Source organism: Arvicanthis niloticus, chromosome 1 (assembly GCF_011762505.2).
Source record: "Arvicanthis niloticus isolate mArvNil1 chromosome 1, mArvNil1.pat.X, whole genome shotgun sequence".
In the NCBI taxonomy this organism is placed as follows: Eukaryota; Metazoa; Chordata; class Mammalia; order Rodentia; family Muridae; genus Arvicanthis; species Arvicanthis niloticus.
In genome coordinates, this window is record NC_047658.1 from 78130717 (window position 1) to 78157551 (window position 26835).

The window sequence follows — 26835 nt, forward strand, 5'->3', positions numbered from 1 at the left end:
TGTCTACACTCAGATGACTATGTATGAGGTATTATGTCCAAGGCAGCTTCAGACAAACTAAAAATTCACATAAAGTTGTTGTTGTTTTTTTTTTTTTTTAGCATGACACAGCTAGGACTGACACAGCAGTCTATGCTTTAGACCCTGAATGCTACATTGTATTGGTCATGAAGCTCTTACCTGCAAACAATTGAGCTTTCATTAAAAGTTGATTTTGGCTAGGATGTGATGGTGCACTCCAGAGGCAGAGGCAGGAACATCTCTGTGGGTTCATTGGTGACCTGGTCTACAGAGTGAGTTCCAGGACAGACAGGACTACACAGAGAAGAAACCCTGTCTCAAAAAATTAAACTTTTATGCCAGGTTGCTTACAATTTATTATAATTTATCCTAAAGCTAGCAGGCATATAATTTATACGTCACGGTAGTTTATGCTAAACTGATTGTCTTAGGGTTTTATTGCTGTGAAGAGACACTAAGACCATGGCAACTCTTATAAAGGGAAACATTTAATTGGGGCTGGCTTACAGTTTTAGAGGTTTAGGCCATTATTATCATGGTGGGAAGCATGGCAGCATGCAGGTAGGCATGGTGCTTAGAGTTCTACATCCAGATTGGCAGGCATCAGGGAATGAATGTCACACTAGACCTGGCTTGAGTATTTGACAAAACCTACCTCATCTAACAAGGCCACACTTCCTAATAGTGCCACTCCCTATGAGCCTATGGGGGCCATTTTTATTCAAACACACTGATTAATTCTGCTTAAGAAACTCAGAGACTGCATGTTACCTCCTACAGACTGCACCCTCACACCTCACTGCCAATAGTAAAACAGAGGACTTGCATTCTAAGAAAGGAATATTGTATGTGGGGTTCAATGATGTTCCTATGGGAGGACAGTATGTTTTATATATTCAACAATTATGAATGACATTTGTACAGACATTGATTAGCTATACAGAATTTGGTAAGACAAAGAGATTTAATACATTTTGCAGTTCATTTAACTTAAGCTTAATTCAACTACAAAAATGTATTCTTCTGAAATATTCCTCTGCTAAAGGAAAAAATGAATTTTTTCCCCTTAAAATTACAGTTTCACTATATAGCCATGGCTGTCCTGGAACTTGCTATGTAAACCAGGCTGGGTTAGAATAACTTGTGGGAATCCTCCTGCCTCTGCCCTCTGAGTGCTGGGATTACAGGTGGTGCATCACGTGCCTAGGTAGTAAAGAAGGTTAAAGGTAAAAGAACCAAAACAAACAACCCCCAAAAGAACAGGGAGAGCAGAAGAACACAGTAACCAGCCCAACCAATCAAGCAGAGTACTGGGAGGAGACTGGAGGGAGAGTGGCATTGGGAAGCAGAGGATTTCAGAATTTAACCAGTCTGCTGAGGCTACAGAGCACCTCTCAGTAGCATGCACGCACATGAACTGGGGGCTAAATGGAGACAACAGAAGACTGCAGTTAGGCCCCAGAGTTCTTCTTGCCCTAATTGTCGTGAAAACCCTTTTCAGAGTAAGAGATTAGATGTTAGTTTCTGGGAAAACCATCCTAGATAAACCTCAAACTTGACAATACCAAACAAGATTTGGTTAGTGAAGGGACTCAACTGACAGTCTGCCTCCCGAACTGTAGTATCTGCAGGTCCATGTTCTGCCCTAACACTAGTGACAGGCAAGCTCTCCAGCATGGTCTGCTCACCAGCTTTACAAGTCTTTTTGGAAAGACCGCTGCTGTTTCCTTTCTCTGGAATGGCCACATACTGAAATGTTATACTTACTATGAGTTATTGAGTAAACATTATATAAAGTTTCTTTAAATTTTCCAGTGTAAACATCAATTTGGCAAGTTTTAGTCATGATACACGTGAGTCACAACCATTGAAATTAGGATACAGGGGTTGGAGAGATGGCTCAGTGGCTAAGAACACTGATTGCTCTTCCAGAGGTCCTGAGTTCAATTCCCAGCAACCAGATGGCAGCTCATAACCATCTGTAATGGGATCTGATGCCCTCTTCTGGGGTGTCTGAAGACAGTGATGTTGTACTCATAAAATTAAAAAAAAAATGATACAAAGCAAATTACCAATCTTCAAGGCTACCTAAATAAGAGCTAAGAGATTTGCTTTTTTCTCCTGGTCTCAAGTAAGCACAACTGTCCCCAAATATTTCCCTCATCTATTTGTCAAAAGGAATACAAATAAAAAGGCTAATATTCAAACAGAAAACATATGCTATTTCTTGCAAAGAGTTTCAAAGTGTAAGCTCTCTCCTGTTACAACTGGCTCACGTGTTGCTTGGCAGGTGGGCTAAGACCATGGTACAGGGCTTTTCTCCAAAAAGAGAAGAGAGGTATCACAGACACAGCCCCCATGTGTGTGACAGGGCAGGAGGATGGAAAGTCACTGCTAATGGCTACTGAGTGTCTGTAGGGTGTTAAAACTGTCTAAAACTGTGGTAATAGTCATGCAACTCTGAGAATATCCTAAAAAAACCTTTACATTTAAATTTGTGATCTGTATATAAATGATAGTTCAATAAAGCTCATATTGTAAAATGATTAATAGAATAAAAACAAAAACAACAAAACATAATCATGTGCCAATTTGGCCTCTCCAGAAGGCCAACTTTCAATTCTGAAACCATTTTCACCTTTCCTCCCAGTAGGCACTCAGAGGCTCACTGCCATCTGTGACATGGGAGAATGGGAGAGCCTTCATCCCCCCCCCCCCCGGGTGATGATGAGGTGAAACAGGGCCAACTTTGCCTTCATGGGAAAGCTTTGTGCCACCTGCTCTTCATTCCAATCCTGAGCAAGGACTCAGCAAGGGAGCTAACTGCCACACCTAGGAGGTTGAGAGACCTGGGGACAACGTGCTGTCTTTTCCCTCACTACATTTGCTGGATTATACACAAAGTACACCCTCTTTATCAGCAGGAATTTGGTTACTTCAATGAACCAAGCCCTGCTCCCAATCCCATCAGCCTGGCTGGCTGGCCCTATTCATTTCTCAAAGCTCTAAGGCTTGTGCCCATGCATGTAGTAGAGCCCACCCAACCTTGGAAGAACATATGTGGCATTTCAGGGCATGTCATACATACTTTGGGGGCCATGCCCATGTGTGCTTCCCTTCTTTGGAGATGGTAATTTAGAGTGCTCATTTCCTCCCTTGGGGGATAGCTCAACAGCCAGCTTAATACTCCTAATTTCAGAAACTGGCCAGAATTCTCCATTCCCAGCATGTCCTACGACTGAGCCGCAGCAGCAGGTACCCAGCACAGTGCTTTCTTCATGTCAAATCATCCTAAACTCACTGCACTTACCTGGTGCACACAGTCTAAGAACTGCAAAAAGATGGGAGCAAAACCACTGCCCTGAGAGTTAAGGGCCAAGCCGCTGCGCTGGCTGAACTTATGACCAAAAGAGAGCCACTCTTTTTCCACCAACATCCGGAATCCTTCAATAGTCCTGTAGAAGGGATCACTGAGTAGCTGTACCAGGGATGTCACCTAGGGTAAGAGCAGATGGATACCTCATTAAATTCAGACCTAACAATCCTGTTGCATTTCCTTCTGATGACAGCTAATTCATATGCAATGTTACCTGATGGGCAAAAATGTTGACTAGTTGCCTCAGGATGGCCAGTCAAATATATTTTAAAAACTTTTCAGTAAAAACAAATCCCCAAATTCACTTTTGCTACATGCTTTCTTTTTCAGGAAATTAAGATTTTAATCCTTAACTGTCTAGTTTGTCGACTATGATACTAGGCAATCAGTTCAAACCTATCCTACTCTTTGGCAGGGGTAGGTTAATGTCTTAATGTTGTTGACATTAAAACAAAATTTCACTCTGGAGTAAATAGGGGCTTAAAGAAAGCTAGAGAAAGGATGGGGAAAGGAAGGGAGGTCCATGTTTCCTCCTGTTGGTCCAGGGCTCTAGCTGCAAGCCTGTATGGTGCAGCTGAAGTGCAAGGTCTGACAGCTCACCCAGATCTATGAAAGAGCAGTGCTGCGGGATGGCTTGCAGGGGCTGGTTAGCAGGATCTTTCTCTGTCCATAAACACATTAGTCATTAAATAAAACAACCCCAAAGGTGAAAACTACACTGAAATACAAATATAAAATATTGAAAACCATGTGTAACACTTTACTTGTGTAGTGATGTCCCAGCCTTCTTCTAAACACACCCAGACTGAAGACCCGTTCTCAAGTACTTCTGACACGACCACAGCCAGCTGCATTATCCTGTGAAGCTACGAGAGAAACGGAGGCTATGATTAGTGCAAGGACTTTGTCTTTTTTTTTTTTTTTTTTTTTTTAAATTTGGGAACTTTACTTTTTAGACTTATTAACTTTGCTAATATAAAATGGGGGTGAGACTTATTCATTCACTTATTTATTAAATGGGGGTGAGACTTATTCATTCACTTATTTATTTTATGAGTGTATATGTGTAAGTGCAGGCATGTGTGTTCTGTGCTGTGGCACGTGTCAGAGGACAACTCTGGGAGCCAGTTCTTACTACCTTGCAGAGTCGGGCTAAATTCAGGTCATTAGGCCTGTGCATAAGTGCCTCTATTCACTGACTTCCTCAAAATAACTTTAGATTTACAGTGTCTGCTATAATACTTCTTGCTGTTTTTTTTAAAGTACTTTAAAAATCTTACAAATATTACAATTCCCTAGGTAAAACAGTAGTTTCTGGTTTACATTTTTTCAGGAGAGTGGAGATATAAGATCAATATGGAAATATATTTCTTATTTCTTAGCATCAATCAATCTACTTCATGGGCACCAAAGGGATGACAATTCCCCTAACTACTTTTCAAACAATTGATAGATGGAGATAATAACTGAAGTTATGAAGCCAGGGTCAGAGTCCTAATTCTCATGTTTCAGTCAGCCCTACGGAAGAGCTGTGGCCAGTGAGGCTACTGATCACATCTTCCTTTTTTTTTATTATTTAATTTTATTTTATGTGTGTGGACATTTTTTTTTCTTATTTATGTCTGTGTACTACTTGAGTGCCTGGTATCCGTGGAGGCCAGAAGAGGTTGTTGGATTCCTTGGAACTGGAATTCTAGATAGTTTTTAGCTGTCATATGAATGCTAGGATTTGAACTCAGGTCCTCTGAAAGAACAGCCAGTGATTTTAGCCACTGAGTTCTCTCTCCAGCTTCATACTGTTGCGTCTTCACTGCTTTGTTTACTCTGCATTGTGAGCTATAACCACTGACTAAACAAAGCTCCTTTGTATTATTGATTTCTATCTTCCCCAAACATTCCTATTTTCAACAAACAGCTTGACAATGGTATCCTTACAACCTTCTCTTGTATTCTGAATGGTTCAGAGTTACATATTTTAATATACTGGATAGTTTACTTCTGATAGCATTAAAAGTCTCACAAATACTGTAAGACCATGTGGATCCTCTGTAAGAGTCATAAGTATTCTTAACTGTCATCTCTATAACTCTTTATTTGCAAAAGGTTATTACCTGTACATACATTTATGTGCTCTGTCTGTGTGTGTGGTATATGCATACAGGTATCTGTGCAGGACAAAGGTGTCAGACCTCTTGGAGTTGGATTTATGGGCAGCTGTAGATCATGCAAAGGGGTTCCAGGGTCCTCTGCAAGAATAGGACATTCTTTAAACTATTAAGCCACTTTTCCAGCCCAGGCAGATATATTTAAAAATAATGTGTTAGATCCTGCTGCTGAAGACATTAACTTCTCTGGTTATAGAACATTGAGAAATCAAGCAGGACCTGAGCTGGGAACTTCTTTCCTCCTGGCTAGCTAACACTCATACTACCTGAAGTGTATGCAGGTTGGGAAGTGTTATCCTTTACAGTCTTAGTCAGTTGTGGTTCCTGTGTGTAACACTCCCAACTGGACAGACAACATATGTCCCTTGGCACAACAGTGGCAATTCCATTACAGTGGTAACCAACTGCCCCTGACCCCCTGACTGGATCTGAGGCCTGCCCCATGGGAGGGAATCCATGGCTGGTCCTATAAACCCATGGCTGGGGAAGTCATAGGTTCTAATGGGAAGGCTACTACTATTGTTTTTCTAAGAAACCATGATATATCTGCCAAACTGCCTTCTAAATAATTATGCTCATGCCCACAGTTTAGTGCTGCCATCAGCTTTGGTCAAGAAGCTTCTTTTTGTAGTTGGCAGTGTTAACTCTAGGGACTTAATTGGCAAAAGTGATGAGAATAATTGACTGTGGAATGTGTAGCCCTAAATGGAACATCTATGTTGTACCTCCAAGACACTTGGAACATCAAGGAAGTAGAGACAGAAAGAATCTAAGATCCTGAATGGAATCCTGTCTTCTGGAAATGACCTGGCTGCTGTACTTGTGAAATCACAGCAGCTGAGGGCTGGGCCTATCAACATATTATCCCAGAGGCAGGAAGATCTCATGAGGACCCACCCCTCACTGAAGAGCTGTAGGTGATTAATGGGTGCTGGGGGAGGAAGGGACATTTTCTTCAGTGGAGTAGTCACTGGTAAGGTTCCCATGGCCCTGTAAATAAGCCCTTACCATGCAACCCTCATGAAATGCACTGGACTACCAAAGGCAAAACCTCAACCATGACAATAGAAGGGGGTTCACAGAAATGAAGAGGGAAGGAATCAGCAAAGTAGGAGAGAAACAATGAGAGTAACAAAGTGTAAATATAATAAAAATATACCATATTTACATATGAATGTCATATTCATATAGTAAGTGCTAATAAACAAAAACCCAAGGTATTAAAGGAGATATAATATGAATAAAATGGCCATGTATAACTTCCTTGAAGTAGAAAAGTGATAATGTTATGAAGTGGAAAAGAGAGAGTTTCTAATTGGTTTTTGTTACAGAACTTTAGGTTTATTTTTCCATGACAATAATTCCTGTTTTAGAGACTCAATGTTTTCTCACACTAGTGTGATGGCTGGGTAACACTGGGAATATGTTATTTCACTCACACTTTTAAAAGGATGGACTTTATAGTAAGCAAATTATGTTTAAAAGACACTTTTATTTGTTTATATTGAGTACTGAACAGGAAGAAACTTCTGTTTGTGCTCAGTTTTTTGGCTGTGCGTCTAGCCTTTAATGGCTGAGCTATCTCCACAGCTTAAGGATTTCTACTATGTTCACCACCACCACTACTTCTACTTTTCCTCTTCTTCCTCCTTCTTCTTCCTTTTTTGGTTTTCCAAGATAAAGTTTCTGTGTGGCCCTGGCTGGCCTAGAACTCAGAGAACGGCCTGCCCCTGTCTCCCAAGTGCTGAGATTAAAGGCATGTACTACTGTACCTGGCACCTCAGTTTAACTTCTAACTCCAGGCCAACTGACTTAAAAATCCACACTGAATAATTAGTTAGGGAGTATAAACAGTGCAGATTTCAAACCCAAATGTCTCAAATTTGAGTTTAAAAAAGTACTTTGAGCAAGATATGACATAATATGCAGTAAAAACCCATCTTTGATGTAAAAGCCACATTTAAAACAGACCTGGGCTATTTTAAAGACAGGAGCAAGGTATAGAGGAGGGTCCTCATTTCTTTCCTCCCACAACCTATGAGCCCCAGTGTTCTGGGGGAAAATGCTGCTATCACAAGTAAAAGAACAGTACTACCTGCCTTTAGCATTCACTGTCTAACAAGGAACAGGATGTACCAGAAATGTATATGGGAGCCGGGTGGTGAGGACAGTTTGGGGCTGGGACTCAGCTTAGGGACAGAGCACAGCACTAGTGAACTTCTGCCATGGGCACTCAAGAGTATCTTAAACTGCCTTAGGGTAGTGAACATATCCTGATACATTTTTACCATCAGTGCACATGTGGATATGTTTCTCAATAGTTTAAATGCCTCGATAATACTCACTGCCCTGGGTACTGACATCAGTTCTTGGCCTTTACCATTTGCTCCACTGACTCTGAGAAGCAACTCTGCCTTGACAGAGCAGGACTAGGTAGGGAGTTGGGGGAACTGAGCTGTAACTCAGAGACGAATGTCTGTTAGTACGCACGGAGCCCTGGTTTTGATCTCTAGCACTGGGAGGATCAGGTAGGCAGGGTGCTTGGAGAAAAACTGAAACTAGACATCAGAGGAACTAGAGTTTCCCACTGTGTAGAAGGGAATATGAGCACAGACACAGCAGGTTACACTGAAGAGATGATGCTCTCTGCCAAACTGGCATTACTGTATACAATGTGTAAGTAATAAGTATCTTTTTTTCTGTGGTTTGGAAGAAATGTAGGCTTATGTGTGTTGGCAAATGACATTTCACTTGATCTCTCAATAAAAGTTCAATTAGAAGTATCTTCAGGGTGAGTTGGCTAAATGATGGTGGATATCTAGTTCTCCCAGACCTGAGGTAGGCTTGAAGTATCTAGTATCTGATGGCCAGTGTGTGGGTGAATCTAAAATCTAGAGACACAGAAAAGGCAGAAGTGAGAAAAGGGCAGGAGGTGAGACAGTCAGGGAAAGGCATGTGCAGTCAAGCAGAGATCACCTTCTGTCCCGGACTCTCGTGGACCTGACTGCAGCACAGCAGATCTATGAAAACACATGACTGACCTTCTTGAGCACCAAAAAATTTCTATATGACATGCCACATTCTATTATACAGAGAAAACTCCAGATGATCAAGAGCTTCCCTCCTCACACATAGACCCTAGTTTCTAGAGCTGAGAGGCCTTTACAGAGGCCACATGATAAAGGAGAATGAGGAAGAGAGGGAAGAAAACAGGCTTTTCAGATGTGGTATCCACTTTGGGATGTTCTCTGACATAACAATTTTTCCCTGATGTTACCTGTGGGAACCACTCAGAATCTCCCAGGGCCTTCAGGAACGTCACTTCCGAGTCTGTAGGGATGGTACTCGGGATACAAGCTCTCATCAGCTTCTTAAAACTGGCTTTCACTTGTCGGATTTCATGGAACTCAACAGGAACAAACTCACAGTTGAAAGCAAATTCTACCTTCGAGCTCTGAATATGAAGATACAGAGAATTAGGCAGATACTATATTAATATGAAAGAATCAAACTTCCCCCAGGGAAATGCTTACTAATTGACACCCATTTGATGCCTAACAGCAGTAAAAGCTGCAGTGGATCCAGAGGCCAGTCTGTGTGGGTCTCCTGTCAGTGGTGCAGCCAGCTCTATCTGTTGCCCAGAATGGCAGGTTAGTGCTCTCTAGGGGTAGATGGCTTAGCTAAGGAAAGCTGTCATTCTGAGAACTTGAGAGACTGGTAGGCTGAAGTTGATATAGTATCTAACACTAAATATAAGGCAATTCTAAGGCCATAAACCTATGGTTGAAAGAACCATAAGGCATGGTGGCACACTCCCTTAATCCTAGTGCTTGGGAGACAGAGGCAGGTTCTCTGAGTTCAAGGCCAGACTGGTTTACAGAGTGAGTTCCAGTTTAGCTAGGGCTACACAGAGAAACCCTGTCTCAGGGAAAATGAACAAAACAAAACAAAACAAAACACCCACAAAACCCAAAACAAGCAAAAAGAGAACCAGTGACTAAAGAGCAGCATGGTTAATCTCATAGCACAAACTTCATTTCCCAGGATATGCATTGTTAATTGGAGGGTAATATACACTGTTGGGGGTCCAAAACCGAACCAATAAAATTCTGTAGATATAAACTTATTTCTTATTATGTAAATATTCATTATAAAAGTGTAAAAGATAAACATTTAAAAAGAAAGAAAAATTATGATCTCATTGCATTATGGTTACTTTTTAAGTCATTAAGATTTTTCCTACAATAAAATGAATATTTCTTGATTTTTGTTATTTTTTTCACAAAATATACATCACCTATGTTTATTTACATACCCTTTCTTTTGTTTTCATTTCACATGTAATCTATACTGTGAGGTATGAGCTTTTGCTTGTACATGTGCATTCAAGGACAGATGGATGAACGCACGACACACACACACACACACACACACACACACACACACACACACACACACAGAGAGAGAGAGATAGGATCTCATGTATTCCAGGTTAGCTTCAAATTTGCAAACTGAGCTGAGGATGACCTTGACTTTCTCTCCTGCCTCTAGCTCCCAAGTGCTGGTATTACAGTATGTGCTACTATACCTAGTTTATGTGGGACTGGGGATCAAACCCAGGGCTTTGTGCATGCATACACCAACAGAGCTTCATCCTTAGCCTCATATTTATCCATAAAGAATGACACAGATGTAGGGATGCAATTTCAGGTTGATAATTTGGCTGTCTAGGTCTAAAGACTAAAAGAGATCTCTAACTTCTCATGCTGAAGAACGAATCATTCTTTTAGCCCCTTTCTCTTTCTTTGATATCTACTGGATCACCTGTTTTTCAAACAGCAATACTGTATTCTTAAAATTGGTTGAATAACAATGTGAATGTACTTAATACTATGAACTTAAAAAATTGGTTAGGGTGCTAAATGTCCTTTTAACTACAATTTAAAAAGTTAAAAATGGTACAGCAGTTAAGAGACTGACTGCTCTTCCAGAGGATCTGGATTCAATGAACATAAAAAATAAATTATTAAAAAATTAAAAAATTGTCGCAAAGAACATATATATTTGACCCATTTAATGTTTAATTTATTTTTGTTGTTGTTAAAGTCCTATTAAAATTTTAAAAAAGGAGCTGGGTGTGATGGTGCAAATCTTTAATCCCAGCACTCAGAGGCAGGCAGGTGGATCTCTGTGAGTTTCAGGATAGTCAGGGATACATAATAGAGACCCTAACTCAAAAAACAAAACAACATTTTTTTTTTTTTTAAAAAAAAAAAAAAAAAAAGAGGATTGCAGGAATGGCTCAGTTGGTAAAATGCTTGCCTTGTAAGTAAGCATGAGGACCTGGGTTCAATTCCCTTTCTGCTTCCTTTGTTGGGATATGAAGTATCCAAAGTAGTGGCAACTGAAAATCACAAATGATAGCTAGGACATAGCACATATAAGACTTACTGTAAGAAAAAGGAGAAGAGGAAAGGAGGAGGAAAGCAAAGATTAAGTGGTTTGCCTTTTTTAAACCAAATATACCTAATCACAAAGCCACTGTGAGGCCCCATACAGAGGAATACCAGAGGTGAGTATTCGCACAGCCTAACCTTGGGAGGAAGCTCAGAACAAGTAAGTGTACCAAAACCAGGTCTATTCTTGTGCCATAAATGCTGTGCAGGCACTCTTCAATTGCTGTTGAACAGAGCTCTATTTTCTAGATATACAATTAACTCCTGTATCAAAAGACATGTATATAAATTTTAAAGCTGAGCATGACCTAAAGGTTTCATGGCCTCTTCCCTTTAGGCTGGTGACTAATTGGTTGCAACTGTCTAGGTAGTAGGGAAAGAGTTAACCATGCCAGCCTGTTCCAGCAGAGATGACTCAGTCATTGGCATTACAAGGGCTGAACAAGTGGGCTCCTGCTGAGAGTGGCTTGCACATAGTTTCTGCTCCATGGTTCAGCCAAAGGTCTTTCTAGACTGCTCAGTGCTAGGCTTTGAGGTCTCTGAATTAACAGATACTTCTACTTCCTCTATATATGTTGGCAGAAATATTATTTTAGCTGAAGAAATTACATTTATTTGCTGGGTGGTGGTAGCACATGCCTTTAATCCTAGCGCTCAGAGGCTGAGGCAGGTGGATCTCTGTGAGTTGAGGCTAGCCTTGTCTACAGCATGAGTTCCAGGATAGCCACAGCAACATGCAGAAACCCTGTCTCAAAAAACACTCCACCAAAACAACCAAAAAGCAAACAAATAACCCCCTCCAAACAATAACAAAAGAAGCAAACAAAACAAAATATGAAAACTGCATTGATTGATTATGCACGTGTGTGTGTGTGTGTGTGTGTGTGTGTATGTGTGTATGTGTAGGGCAGGGTGGGTGCATACTACAACACTTGTTTGGAGGTTAAAGTTGTTAGTGCTCTCCAGTTATGTGGGTCCTGGTGCTCAATTCCAGATCATTGGACTTTGTAGCAAGAAGAATCTTTACACACTGGGCCAGCTCAACATTTTTTTTAAATCCATGATTTAGAAAACACTGATTTAAAAAATTACTGGTGCTATTTTTACAGTTTATGAGCTCTTACATAGTAAAGCTCCTCTAGCACAGAATTAGCAGCTGATATTTTTGAATTATCTAATCTTAAAACCCATATCTCTGTGTATACAGTTCTGAAAAGTTTGAAGAAAATGTTCCTTAAAAAATAAGGCTTTATCTCTCCTTGCCTCCAAATTTGGTCCAGTAATCTCTGCCATTCTACAGTCTTCTGTATTAACAGGTCAAAGGATAAAGGTCATTTGTTTTACAAATGCCTGTGGGAACTAGATGAAGATGGTGGGAAATAAAGTCTAAATAAGCCTTATTTTTCTTTTGTATTTATACTTCCTGATATCCTTTATGCTTTTTTAAAAGACCATGAAAACTCATTCTCATAGCTAATAAAATGCACACATAACCATCTGCACATAAATATATATCTATATATGTACGTATAAACATAAACAGAGCTAATTTAAAAAAATAAAACCTTTTATTGGCTCTTTTATGGTGTGCATATTCTTATGTATGGGAATCTGCATATATGCAGACTGAAAAGCATGTATAAGCAGGTTTGTGTGGAGTCCAGACAGAGGTCAAGCTTGGTAGTATCCTCAGAAACCATATACCTTTTTTTCCCTTTTCTCTTTCTCCATTTTTCATGTGTGTGGATGGTGCACATGTATGTGTGTGAGCACATGGGTACACATGGAAGCTCAGGGTGAGGTCAGGATTCACTCTCAATTGCTCCTATACCTAATTCACTGACACAGAGTCTCCCAGTTAAACCAGAGTTCCCAGTATGGCTAGTCTTGCTAGCCAGTTTGTTCTGGGAATGCTGCTTCTGCCTTGACAAGCTGGACTTACAGGCAGGCTTTTGGGGCCTCACTTTGCACGCTAAGCACTTTAACTGTTGAGCCTTCTCTCTACCCCAGTCCATCTTGTTTTTTGGAAACAGGGTCTTACAATGGTGTCTGACCCTTGCTGGCCCACTGGTGAGCTCCAGAGATGTTCTTGTTTTACCTCTGCAGTGCTAAGAATATAGGAATGTGTGACTGTCCCAGTTTTAATGTGGGCACTAGGAACTGAACTCAAGGCCTCATGCTGGTGTAGCAACTGCTTTACTGACTGAGCTACCTCTCTAGCCTCTTCTGTGTTTTCTTGAGACAAGGTTTTCATACAGTAGAAGCTGGCTTTAAACTCCTAATCCTCCCAAGTACTGAGAGATTACAGGTGTGGTGGTACCATTTTGGGTGGTTTAGAATTCAGGTGTTTTTTTTTCTTGAGATTATTATATCTAGGTTAGGAATTATGCTATAAAGACTATGATAAAGTTAGTTTGTGATAGTGTTCATAAGCTGTCTTTGGTTTTTCCCATGTTTTCTAAGTGAGAGAAAAAGCTTACCCGTAGCTGCGACTTTTCACCAAATATATAAAGGGCGGCTTGTCGTTTCAAGAGTTGGTTTTGTAGGTAGGTGCTGTTACTGAAGGAAGCTGAATGATCCTTGCTTGCCAGCCTGGCACCAACATCAATGAAAGATGTTGGGGAGCTGATCAAACGGGTGCTGGAACGAAGACTTGCCCATACGCCTTCACAAAAGCCAGGAAAACGGAATGAGATGATGTGAGATGCCACTGAGTAAGACACATGCTCTGGGACAGTTTTAGCGGTAACATAATCTAACCTTAAGGGGTAATCAATCTAAGTCATGGATCATAAGGCTCATTTGGCATTTGTTTTTCAATATAAACATTATTTGATATAGTAGTTTAAAAATCACTTTGTCTTAGATTTAGAACTTAAGAAATCATTCGTGTCTCATTTCATGTCATTGTAAATGTGGCAATTAAAGCAAATTTGAGAGATAAGCAGAGTGTGTGCTGCGGGGAGCAGAGTACAGGCAGGACAAGGAAGAGCCAAGCATGGGGTCTTTGCAGCTCTCAGGACTCACAGGAGGAGTGCTCTTCTGATTATGTACTCAGGTTAACAAGAAACCATATCACGAGGTAAACTAAAAATGTAAGAAATCTTCTAAAGCCAGAGGTTGTGCATAGAATGCAAATCTGGTTAGGTTAAAAAAAAAATGGCCTAATTTTAAACAACTACAAATTATTTTATAGAGTCTCCATAAAAACTAAAAAATATAAATTTAGTAATGTGTATTTCACTTAATTTAGTAGTTAAAATATATGGTCAGAAGCAGACATCTTTTAAGAGAAAGTCCATCCATAGTAAGAAGACCAAAGAGTCATGTTGTATAAGCTGACCTAATTTATATTAATTAGAAAAATCAAGGACTTCTATGTGTGGGATGACTAAAACATCAAACCTCCAAACAGGCACATACTTACTCCAAATGCAGCATCTCTAAAGCAACAGAGCCTTCCATACATGGCTGCAGAGATGGAGTAAGGGGTGAAGACCTCCCTAAAGCTGGGTTTCCTTGTGTAAACCTGGAAAGGCTGTTTTAGAATCTTCCCCAGTGATAACTATCAAGTTTGTTTTTAAGTGACTGAGCTTGCCTCAATAATGCCATGTTACCTTTTCTATCAGCACTCATGGAGTTTAACGACTAATTTGCAAGAAGAGGGTAGGAGAGTTCTGCAAAGGATATTATGTAATCTGAGGCATTATGGTAATGGCTTTTAAATGCAATCACAAGAATGTCATAATACAAATGAGAATAAAGGATATAATTTGACAAACATGAAAATTTGCTTATAGCATTAACTTTTATGAGAGGGTAATTTTTAAAAAGTGACACAATGGGACATATAATACAATACCTTGATTATGAACTGGTTCCTTAGCTGAAGATTTGGGATTTGACTGAGTGAAACATTTGTCTCTGTACCCATGCACTGGTAGGTAAGTTAAAGACAGGAGAAATGAAATGTATAGACAGCAGCAAACATCACAGCAATCAAGTAAGAGAAGAATGCTTAGTTTTTAAGGTTAATATAGGAGGTAAATATGAATACAAGTAGATTTAATTAACAGACAGAAAGCTTCACAACAAGAAAAGATAAACCCAGTGCCTACTGGACAAGTCCTCAGCACCTGTTTAGAAACACTGTAAGCGCAATGACATGGACAGCATAGCAGAGGGTGTCACTAAAGCATTATACCAAATGGAACAAGCTTTTGAAGACTGCCAATCAGAAGTAAATCTATATAACAAAAGTAAGGAATTTGGGGCGTGTGTCACTGTGAGCAGCACACCGGCCCTCATGCTGCAGGAGTGGCAGGTACCATGTACTGTCCACACGTTTGTTCTGTGAACAAGGTCCTCAACCAAGGGAGCCACGAAGCTCTAGCAACCATTTGGGATAACTGAGGGCGGGTTTGCAGTAGAGCATTAGGCATTGCCACACCTCTTCCCTTTCTTTTATGCATTCAGAAATTATATTTATTTTTCATAAATAAGTTACAAGCAGCAAAACTCATGTCATGATCCTATGACAATACGTAATACCACCAATACAAGTTTGTTTGTGATGGCTGAAGTAAATGGCTTCTCTTAAAATTCTTATTTGCACCAAAATGATAGGCAGTATTTGAGATAATACTTTTGTAATTTGAGTAATATCTTTTTCCATTATACAGAAAGTGTTTTGTGACTATGGCAAACTTTGCCTGGTGATAACAAAAGTGATGAGTAGTTACATCATTTCCCCACAAAGGAACTATTCCAGTCAATTGAGGGAAATAATTATGTATTCAGAATCACTAATAACATTGTTAGCTTTACAAAGCAAAGTTGCATAAACAAGATCTCATAATAAGATAAAAGAAAAATCACTGGAGGTGATTTCATTCCTATCTCACACCCTTGGAAGCAATAATAAACACTCATGGCCTTAGTAGTCAAAGGACACCCAAGTAAGGGCTGCAAAAGTTCTGGCTACCTGCAAACAGGCAGCATCACTGCAAGGACAATGACTACTGGCAAAGGCCTGACGCCAGCTGTGTATCACCAATGGTTTTTGCTCTGCCAGTTTTGGAGTCTGCTCTTGGGACTGTGACACTCAAGTGTATCTGTAAAGCTGGAGTAGTGGCGCTACTCCCTCAGTGTACTTCACTTCCGTGTGCTAGTCTCTTTGCCGAGGATGTCTTCTCCCATTTCTTTACCTGGAAACTTTCTATTTATCCTGTAAGATTCAGAAACTCTGCTAACTTCTCAAAAGGCATTCAGACCATCAAGAGCTGTAGGAAGCTCTATCTGAACTCTGTAATACTGCACTGTGATTATTTGAATATTCTTTTCTCTAAAGACAACAGTAGTGACTTAATCATGTCTGTTCTTATATCCCATGCTGACAGATTGATTTGCAGGCATTCTAAGTATTTGTTGTTGTTGTTGTTTTTTTAACAAACCAATATACTGTGAGCTCTCCCACTCAAAAAGTGCAAAGAATAGTATTAAACAAAGATATTAGGCATATCTCCAAATAGAGAGTTATTAGCAGAAAACTGCCTAGTGCTTAGCACTTGGAAGAAAGTCAGCAATGATAAAATGGTCTGCTACTGTCATGGGGCCAGGGATGGCTTTGAGAACTGGAGTCCCAACTTTAAGTTATTTTACCAAAGGACTTACTTATTGCATTAGTGCTAGTACGGGCTACTTAGATTTCCCAAGTGATTTTTAGACACCTTGGATAGTTAATATCAACAAAGGGTCTACAGTAGTGAATTTCTACAAACTGCAGGATCCCCTTCATGGTCTCTGAATAACTTCACTAGGTCAAATTAGTGTCTTTAAAAATAATTTATAATTAAAAGTTTAATCTAAGTATCTTACATTTATTATTTTATGTATTCCTCACAATTATCCTAAGTAATATCTAGTAATCTCTGTTTTAAAGATGAGAACACCGAGAAATAAGGCTTATTGGTTTATTCAATATCACAAAGTAGGACTGCAATTTTAATTTAAATATAACTAAAATACACTTTTGAGACAGGGTCTTAGAATATAACCAAGTGACTTGAAATCTGATTACTGTCTTACAGTAATTGTCTCGCCTCAACCTCTCAAATACAATAAACCTTCATTATATAGTGACCTGTCCAACCATGTGACCCTGGACCTGTCAAGAAGCACTGTGCCAGTGAAGGAGTGACATGGCTTATTACTCTCATGAGACACACAGTTATTTTGTTGAGACCAAACGTCAGAGGGATGGGAAAGAGATGCTTAAGTTGGGTCTGGGGATGGCATAGCTTACTTTCAAGGTGGCCTTACAACCAGCTCAGTGCATGGGATACAGATATATTCAGTCAGTGTTGCAATGACATCATTCAATGTTAAATACATTTCTTGCTATGTAAACTTGACGAAGTTAATCTTAAATATCTGAAATATTTACCCTGGAAATAGTTACTTCAAGGATAAACTTTTAAGTAAAAAAATTGTTATTCATACCATTACATCTTCTTAAGTAGTTTTTGCACAAAAAAAGGATATATGCTCTTTTTATAATCCATCACTTTGCAGATAAATACAAAGTGATGTGAAAAAAAAAGAGATGATGGCCATCTCAACTCCTGCTTATTAGTTCAGGAAACGTGCACAATGGATGTAAGAAGTAAACCCATCATTAAGACTACATGTCAAAGAACAGAATGTGAACAGAGAAGAGCAAAAAGGAGGCTGAAATGAAAAATGGAAAAAACAGGGGCTCTTCTCACACAAGGTAACTAAGGGACTGCTGAAGAAGCAGTGCCCGAAGGAAGAACTCTCTGTAAAGCTGTGGAATGTCTGTATCTATCTTGTCCTATCTGATCTGTGCGCAGCTGCCTGTCATAGCCATGTAATAGGGAATCTTCTGACTTCCTAACTTACATACCCTACATTCTATCACTGTGACTTTACACAGAGGAAATGTACATAAGAGACACATAAAGCAACTAGGATCTTAGAGGACGTGGAGTCTGTTAGTAAACAGGCTTCTGGAAGATATGGGAGGCTTTGAGAATTAAGAGATAGAGTAAAGGAATGAGACCTGCTAAAGACATCTGACAGGTAACTACTTGCATAAGGGATCAGAAATAATACATTTTCATATATGAATAAAATGGGCCATAAGCTGGAAAGGCAAATTTTTAAATCTAAAAGTTATCTTATAGGCCACCTAGCCAAACATGGAAATAGATAAAATAAATGTTCTTGAAGGAAGAAGTTTATAAAAACAAAATACAGAATGGGGTGTTAGTGGGACAATTTAAAGTACCTAGGTATCTGCTGGAAGTTGTATTCTATTAAAAGTTAAATGGAAAAATCATTGACTTATTTCTCCTGACAATACAGATTGAGCATCCCTGAGTTAACCTGAAGTGCTCTAAAGTCTGAAACATTTAAATGTTAACATGAAGTATCAAAAATTTTCTGCTTTTGGATTCTTTACTATTGGATGAAGGATGCTTAGCAGATTAAAGTCTGTGTAAATATTCCAAAATTTAAAAATAAAACAAAACTCTAAAATGTCAAAAACATCTGATCCATGGCATTTGGGATAAAAGATCTTCAACTTGTATAAACTTTCAGTAGCAAGTTGGGGTAGGGATACAATTCAGCTGTAAAGTGCACACCTAGCATGTAGGTGGCTCAATCCCCCCCCCCCCCCCCCCGCAAGTACTATACACACACAGAAAGGATAAGTCATAACCATTTTTTAAAAAATTCTGGGAATATTTTGTGACAGGAGAAATCACAGGACTTTAAGGAGAAATATATTATGTTGTCTGCTTCAAATCCTTTGAAGAAAAAATGAGAAGACTGAAGTTTTTATCTTATATTTTAAAAATTCAGAAAAAAAAAAAACCCTACATATGACTTGTTATAGAGGCTTTGTGTTCTTTCTAACTCATGTACTGGAATCCTGCCCATGGTACCTCATAAATGACTGTTATTTGGAAACAGTGCAGTGCAGATGGGACTAGTTAATGTAAGGCCATACAGGAATAGATAAGGCCTCTACTACTATATGACTGAGTCTTTATAAAAAGAAAAAAATACCCTTAAAGACAGACAAAGAAGAGAGGTCTGAGTGATGCCTCTGTAAGCAAATGGATGTCACTCATTTCTAGACAATCTTCAGCCCTCAGGAGAACCACCCGCTGGCCTTGGCTCTGAACTCTTGTTCAAGGCACCATCTATAGTATAGACGCTTTGCTATAGTAGTATCAGGAAACAAAACACCACAGCATCAAGGCCTAACAAATTACCTGGAAACATTACCCAAGAAAGCTGAAAGCTCTTGGGAAAAACTGTGGTTTCAGAAAGCTTTGACGATGCATTCAATGACCTCCAGAACATATGTCTAGTTCTCAAAAGGAAAAAAGGTGAATTGTGTAAAACATAAATTATATGTTGACTCTGAACCAAATTCTTCAATGAAGTATTTACAGACTATTTATAGTTCTTAGGAAAACTATATGAAACTGAGTTTCATACGCCTTATCAAAATAACCATAAAATACCAGGTGATGGAGATAATAGTTCTGGATTTAAAAGAACGGCATAGATTTAGAAATAAGGACCAAGTGGATTTTAGTAAGAACATAGCTTATAAGGACCAATCATGTTCTTCAGAGCTTACAAGACTCACCTTTGCGTTAGCTATTACTTGTACTTTTTGTTTTTCAAATATGAGAACAGTACTCGACTCTACAGATGGAAAGGTACCATAAAAACAGTTACTATCCTGGTGGACAAAACTGATTATCCAAATTCTAACACAATCAGTAGTCCACATTAGAAAACACCCAAAAGGGTGACATTTTTATAGGTACCACTGATAGCAACTCTCCAGGCCAGTATGCTAAGGACACTCCAAATGGCATTAATCTCAGCACTGGCTTGCTTCAGGATAAGGCTTTCCCCATGAGGTAATCTAAAGTTGCTTGAACACCCAGAGTGCTGCTGTGTGTGATTCTGTAGAATTCACAGAGTGAAGAGGATAGTGAGCGGACTACAGCCAAATAACCTGGGAAAACTCAAAGCTAATTAAAACACAGAAAATAGGAGAACAGCTTTTAAATTAGATTTAGTTTCTAACTCCTGATGCTTAGCCTGGCCTTAAACTTATTATCCATCTGTCTCAGCTCCCTGAGTGTTAGTATTTGATTACAGGTATGCACCACTTGAGCAAAGGTCAACACATGAAAATTATGTGGTAGTAGAGTTTTAGAAATATGAGAAAGGCCTTCTTAACAAAGAGCTGCTTGTATATGCAAAGTACTATTTTTGGGGAAGGAAGGAATTACCCGTAACTGACAATGTCCATGCAGAACCCAGATCATGTAGGTGGCTTGTTTTCAAGGAGAAGCTGCCTTTTATGGGAGAGGAAGAACCTGTGATTATGACTCCACTTGAAGCAACAGAAATTTGCAGTCAAGATGCCTGGTTTAGAATCATCTTTGCAGAGTAAAAGAAGTTCACAGTAACTTGCAAGACCAGAGTGGAGTTAACTACTTCTTTTCTATCTCCTTATGCTAGTTGTTATATCCAGACAGAGTCAGGAAGAGAAATTTAGATATCATTTTAGCTTACCCTCAAAGACTAGTATACTTAAAGGTTTTAGAGGCACAACTCAGTCTGGTATCTCTTCTAATTTTGTAACTAGTCTTTTTACCCTGTAAATCTGGTGGATTATCACCATTTTAACATGATTCTCCCACCTCCCAATTCTCTCAAATTTATCAGTATGTAAGACACCATTAATAATTATACTAATTGTTCCATAAGGCATAATACATTTGTTATCATACTAGAAATAAATTTTATCATTCATTGGAGAAGGGTAATCAAGAATAACTCAGAAGCATGATTAGTTGATTTTTAAAACATCCACTATCTAGAAGAATGTTCTCAGCTATTAAACTTCTATTGGTGCTCAGTTATAAAATTGATCTTACTAACCTCCTCGAACAAAGCTATTGGATGGGTTTACATCCAAATGTCCTGGCACTACCTGCTTAAGCACAGTGGACATTCTTGAAGACCTCCTTTCAGTCCCTAAAGTCAGCCAAAAAAAAAAAAAAAAAAGAACAAAACCATGGTGTTTAGGTTAACATTACTCAAATGACAAAAAGTTATCTTCACATGTAGCATGTCTAATTGCTGCCAAACATTGTACTTTTTAAATCCCAAGATCTTTATTAGAGATAACATGGCAATGTTATTATTTCAACAGAGACAACACATACTTGAAAGATGACAGAGTTAGGTTTGGCAAGTGCAATCAGAGAATCTAATGGTAAATGAAAAAAAGGCATGCATGGTGTTACTTTGCAAGAAAAGCCACTTTCTGCTTATGTTGAGGTAATTCAGATAGCTGATTAAGCCAAAGAGACCAACTTCTCAAGTCACATGCTCCTGTCTAACAATTAGGGTTACCTCTACATGAACCCTTTGGGGTTCCATCACATGATAACTGAAACAGAATATTAGTACAAGTCTTAATGGCTTCATACAAATCTACAGAAAACAAACTAATGCAAAATCATAAAATGCTAAAGAAATTTTGGGAATTTCAAGTTTATATGATAATTTTAATCAGTTATACATTTAATAATCAGATTTTTAAGTTACACATTAAACTTTATAATATTTTAAAGTTTATGTAAAGTAGACTCAGACTTTAGGGATTACTTTATGTTTGATATCTCCTTGTTACTATTTTTAAAAGAAAATAATTGAATCTTCACATATCTACTAATTACTAGACATTAACAGTGGTGCTTTGACTTCTAAGTAAAAGAAGCCATAGTTATGGCCTTTTATGGTAAAAATGTTACAGTCATGTTGAATTAACTAAAAGCACGTATGTAAAAGGATTAACCTCAGAAACAGACACTACCTTTTCAGAGCAGTTGTCAAGGAAAGTATCATCAGAGCTTACCTGGGGACAGAGCAAGTGTTGGCCTGACAGTAAGAGTACTGTTGCCTCTGAGTTTCTGATGGACAATAACTGCAGTCAACAAGGCTTGCAAGTACTTTTCTTGCTCTATGCTACTGGAAGATTCTAAAGAGGAGGTAGAAACTATAATACAAAAGAAAAACATATATAATTTCATGCTATCAAATAATTTCATACACCCAAATATAGAAGTCAGTTAGACTTTAAGCATATCCTATGGCTTGTCTTTTGATGCTGGTTTCAATACACCTACTTCTCAGTTGCTCATCATTCTCCCATAAATGGCCCAAGTCTAAAAAGCTAGGGCAGGACTAGCCTTCTAAACACAGGTGTATTAGTAATCAAAATGAAGACTAACAAACATCTCCTTTATGATTTTCTTACATCCTGCCCAGGCTACTGCGTGGGAGCAGAGAGGACAGGGTGGCGTTTCAGAGAAGGCAAATGTGAGGATTTCCTAACTGGCTTAACAGATGACATGAGCTTGTGGAGCTCTGTTGCTGGAAGAATAGAGGAAGACAGGAGCAGTCCAGGAGCCACTTCTGCCACATTCTCTGGTCCTCCTAAAAGAAGGGCAGCGCATAGGCACAGATACAAACAAGTATAAAGCAAACAGTTGGCAGGAATATGAGCCTAGTTTGTGTGAAACAAAACTGAACCACTGAAATGGGTTCAGGCCATGTATGTATGTATGTATGTATGTATGTATGTATGTATGATGTATGTATGTAGTATGTATGTATGATGTATGTATGTATTCTTGTTTTTAAAAGAATTATGTATGTATTCTTCAGTTTTTAAAAATAATTATTGATTTTATGTATATGAGTACACTGTAGTTGTCTTCAGACACACCAGAAGAGGGCATTGTATCTTATCACAGATGGTTGTGAGCCACCATGTGGTTGCTAGGAACTGAACTCAGGTCCTCTGGAAGAGCAGTCAGTGCCCTTAATCACTGAGCCATCTCTCCAGCCTGTATTCTTAATTTTTTAATAAAGGTTGGATGCAGTACAAACTAGCCTCAAAGTCATATTGTTGAGGCTGACCTTGAAATACTGCTCCTGCTGTTCCACCTCTACCAAATGTTGGGATTACAGGTGTTACTATATCCTTGTCAAGCTCAGGCCCCAAAAAGAGGTGTACTAAAAAGACAATAGAATCATATATTTTTTATACCTTAAACAAAATAATTAGCATTGTTTTTATTTGCTCTATAACAACATCAATTGTAAGGGTCATGCACTGATTAACTATGACACTATTGTTTCTGATCACATCAATTAGGCACATCCCAATTTGAAAAACATCAAAACATAAGCAAGTGTATTTATTCAGAAATATAAAATACGTACTAGGATATAAAAACGAAATTCCTATTATATAAATCAGAATGCAGTGGAATAACTTTCCTACTGTACCAGAATATGCTTGCAAATGTTCCCGAGATCACAGGCTTTCTGCCCTTAGACTGGCTTGTGCTCCATTATACACACTCTGGCTTGGAAGAACTCCCCAAAACAGAAAGTGGTAAAATCAACTTCCTTTAATTGCAATACTGCAGAAAAGCCAACCCAGGCAAATACTGTACTATGCATGATGCCCTCAATCAAGCAAATTAGAGGGGCACACGGGTCAACTGTCAGGTGGGAAGTGGCTGAAAACAGAGATCTCAAAAAACACATGGCTCTTCTACCTTCTTGACCAAAGAAGAGAGAATGCCACTCCTAAAATCATATCTAATACTGTGGTGGGCCAAAGTTTAACCAGAAACTATGAGAACAGTCAGACAACTATAGCTCAAGACCATACTACTTTGGTGATGGTATTAAAAAATATCCCCAGGACAAGAGGCAATATCACTTCCTGTTTCCCTAGTTTCCTAAAAAATTCTTTGTCTGAAATCCCTTGGAAGGATTTCTGCATTCCGGTCAAGTTTACTGTTGCTGTTCATGTGTATTCTCATGCCACACAAGACAAAGTCCCTTTTTATCTCTGTTAAATATATATGGATTACTTTTCAGAAAAAGTAACAAAGACTGGTACAATCTAGTTTCCAACAATGGATATTCTGGTTTGCCAGAATGAAAGCAGCCTAAAACAAAATATTATTAAACTATTATTGGTCAAAATCCAAAGGGAAGATGAGCTATAGTAGTAAGATGGCGGTGCAATGTGGTGTCCCACAGGCCGGCAGCTGTCTTCACTTAAGTCTAGCTCTGCACAGGGACAGTGAAAAAAGTGTGGGGAGCAGCAGCTGGAGCCCAGGTTTACTCCCTTTAATTTTGGGAAGACTCTGTCTCTCTGGTCTCACTATGGCATCTAAATTCCTAGGATCAGGTGGTCCTGCCTCAGTCTCCCAAGGAACTGAGTACACAGGCCTGGACCACTGTACCTGACTGAGTTTTAGGAATACCCCAGTGAGAGTTGTGCTGTACCAAAATGCTTACCGGCTTGAGGGGAGTTCTGTGACTTGAAGAGACCAACAACTCCCTTCCCATGGAATCCTCCAGATCGGAGGAGCAGAGTACCACTTCTTGAGTTCTTCCAACATACAACAGGCAGGCGATTGTGTCGATAGCAGCGGGCTACTCTTGGTAAACTGCTGTCCTGCACAGCTTGAGGTATGACTAAAAGGCCAGGATAGCTTCAGGAATGGCAGAGGGAATGAGTGATTGGGGAGGAGAAGGGTAAGAAACGGGGGAGAGAAATAATGAAAAAATGAAAATAGCATAATATCACTGTGATTTATAAACATGCAGAAACACATTGGTTGAGATATATCATGAAATTTGGAAGTTCATTTAAATTCTTTTTTTTTTTTTTTTTTTGAGATAGGGTCTTAGCATGTAGCTTTGTTTGGCTTGGAATTTGCCATACACATGAAGAAAGCCTTGTATTTACAGAGACCCACCTGAGTCTACTAGGATTGCTAGGATTAGTCTGTGTTATAAGAACACGTCAAACTGCCACCAACTCACAGCTATGAGAACAGAGAACAAAGCCACCTGACACTACCTGAGAAGTAAAAGGATTAAAAATCAAAACCAAATGGTTTGGTATGACAACAAGATGTGTAAATGTCAAAACAAGTTTAACCATTTCATTAATACCATATAATAATATCTGTTTGTTTATTTAATTATTTATTTATTTACAGTTAAGTAACCCTGGCTGGCCTGGAATTTGATAGAGACCAAGCTGTCTTTGAACTCACAGGCTCACTTGCCTCTGCCTCCCAAAGGTTTGGATTAAAGGTATGTACAACCAAGTTTGTGTTATAGCAGAGACTGAAAGAAAGGCCATCCAGAGACTGCCCCATCTGGGGATCCATCCCATATACAGTAACCAAACTCAGACACTATTGCAGATGCCAAGAAGTGCTTGCTGACAGGAGCCTGATATAGCCGTCTCCTGAGAGGCTCTACCAGAGCCTGACAAATACAGAAGCTAATGCTCACAGCCAACCAGTGGACTGAGCACAGGGTCCCCAGTGGAGGAGGTTAGAGAAATGAATGAAGGAGCTGAAGGGGTTTGCAACCCCACAGAAAGAACAATTTTATCAACCAACCAGACCCCCTAGAGCTCCCAGGGACTAAACCACCAACCAAAGAATACACATGGAAGGACTCATGGCTCCAGCTGCATATGTAGCAGAGGATGGTTTTGTCAGGCATCAATGGGAGGAGAGGTCCTTGGTTCTGTGAAGGCTAGATGCCCCAGTGTAAGGGAATGCCAGGGTCGGGAGGCAGAAGTGGGTGGGTGGAGGAACACCCTCATAGAAGCAGGGGGAGGGGAGGATGGGATAGGGGGTTTCCCCGGGGTAAAACCAGGAAAGGGGATAACATCTGAAATGTAAATAAAGAAAATATCCAATAAAAGAAAAGAAAAAATTTTAATAGAAAATAACCCTTACAATTAATTCTCAGGGAATTTCATATAATAAATCTTAATATTTATGTATTTATCTTTAAAGACTGGCTCTCAGATCAGGATGGCATACTGGGAAAATCAGAGTACCTTACTTTGTAAGCAAAAGAAGACAGTAGTTTGTTTTATTTGAAGACTCATATTCAAGAGGTTTCACAATTTAACTCTTTGACTACTAATCCAGCATGTTTTTTGATGATTTTTTTTTTATTATCATGGTAAAATATGCTTGGCATAAACTTTACCATATTATATATTTTAAGCTCACAAATAACTGGTATTAGGTACACTGATAAGGTTGACTATCTATCCCCCAACTCCTCCTCCTCCTCCCTATTCTTGCTCATCTCCCTCCCATCAAATATTAGCTCCTGCTTCCATGTCCTCCGGCTACCTTTTCCTGTCCCCTGCACACCTCCACATTTTAGATGCCTCTCTCCTCACGGAGTACATTTACTCTCATGTAACATTTAAATGTAGATTCTGCATATTAGTGAAAATGTGGTACATCTGTGGTAGGCTGGCTTGGACTCTCTCAGGTTTATTCCCATCAGTGGTATAGTTAGATCATACGGAAATTCTACTTTAGTATTTGGAGGAACCTCCATCCTGGTTTCCACAGGATCACATCAGTTTATATTCTCAACAGCAGGATAAAAGGTTCCATCCCCATAATCCCCATCATTTGTTGCTACTTATTGTCTTGCCAATATCATTCTGACTGGGGGCAGAAATGGGATCTTTGCACTAATTTGCATTTTTAAAAGACTAAGGACTAACATTTCTTCATATATTTACTAGACACTTATATTTCCTCTTTTGGGATCAGTCTGTCCAAAAATTTGCTCATTTATTGAATTGCGAGGGGGATGGTTTTGTGCACTATGT

General features: G+C 39.2%; 1 protein-coding gene across 10 annotated transcripts in view; it reads right to left on the minus strand.

The window, feature by feature from the left end:
• Sbf2 (SET binding factor 2) overlaps positions 1-26835 on the minus strand; it is a 293801-nt gene that overhangs the window by 18678 nt on the left and 248288 nt on the right. For 3 of the 10 annotated variants that reach the window (XM_076940824.1, XM_076940826.1, XM_076940815.1), the window contains exons 27-34: positions 24468-24664; positions 22000-22140; positions 21018-21113; positions 14881-14955; positions 13499-13683; positions 8840-9016; positions 4162-4263; positions 3332-3517 (exon numbers count right to left, since the gene is read on the minus strand). In XM_076940824.1, the coding sequence (XP_076796939.1) occupies positions 3332-3517; positions 4162-4263; positions 8840-9016; positions 13499-13683; positions 14881-14955; positions 21018-21113; positions 22000-22140; positions 24468-24664 (1159 nt within the window). Of the gene's footprint in view, positions 1-3331; positions 3518-4161; positions 4264-8839; positions 9017-13498; positions 13684-14880; positions 14956-20362; positions 20429-21017; positions 21114-21494; positions 21532-21999; positions 22141-24467; positions 24665-26835 lie in introns of those variants that run through there. The other 7 variants (XM_076940847.1, XM_076940845.1, XM_076940858.1 and 4 more) reach the window with 5 other exon arrangements.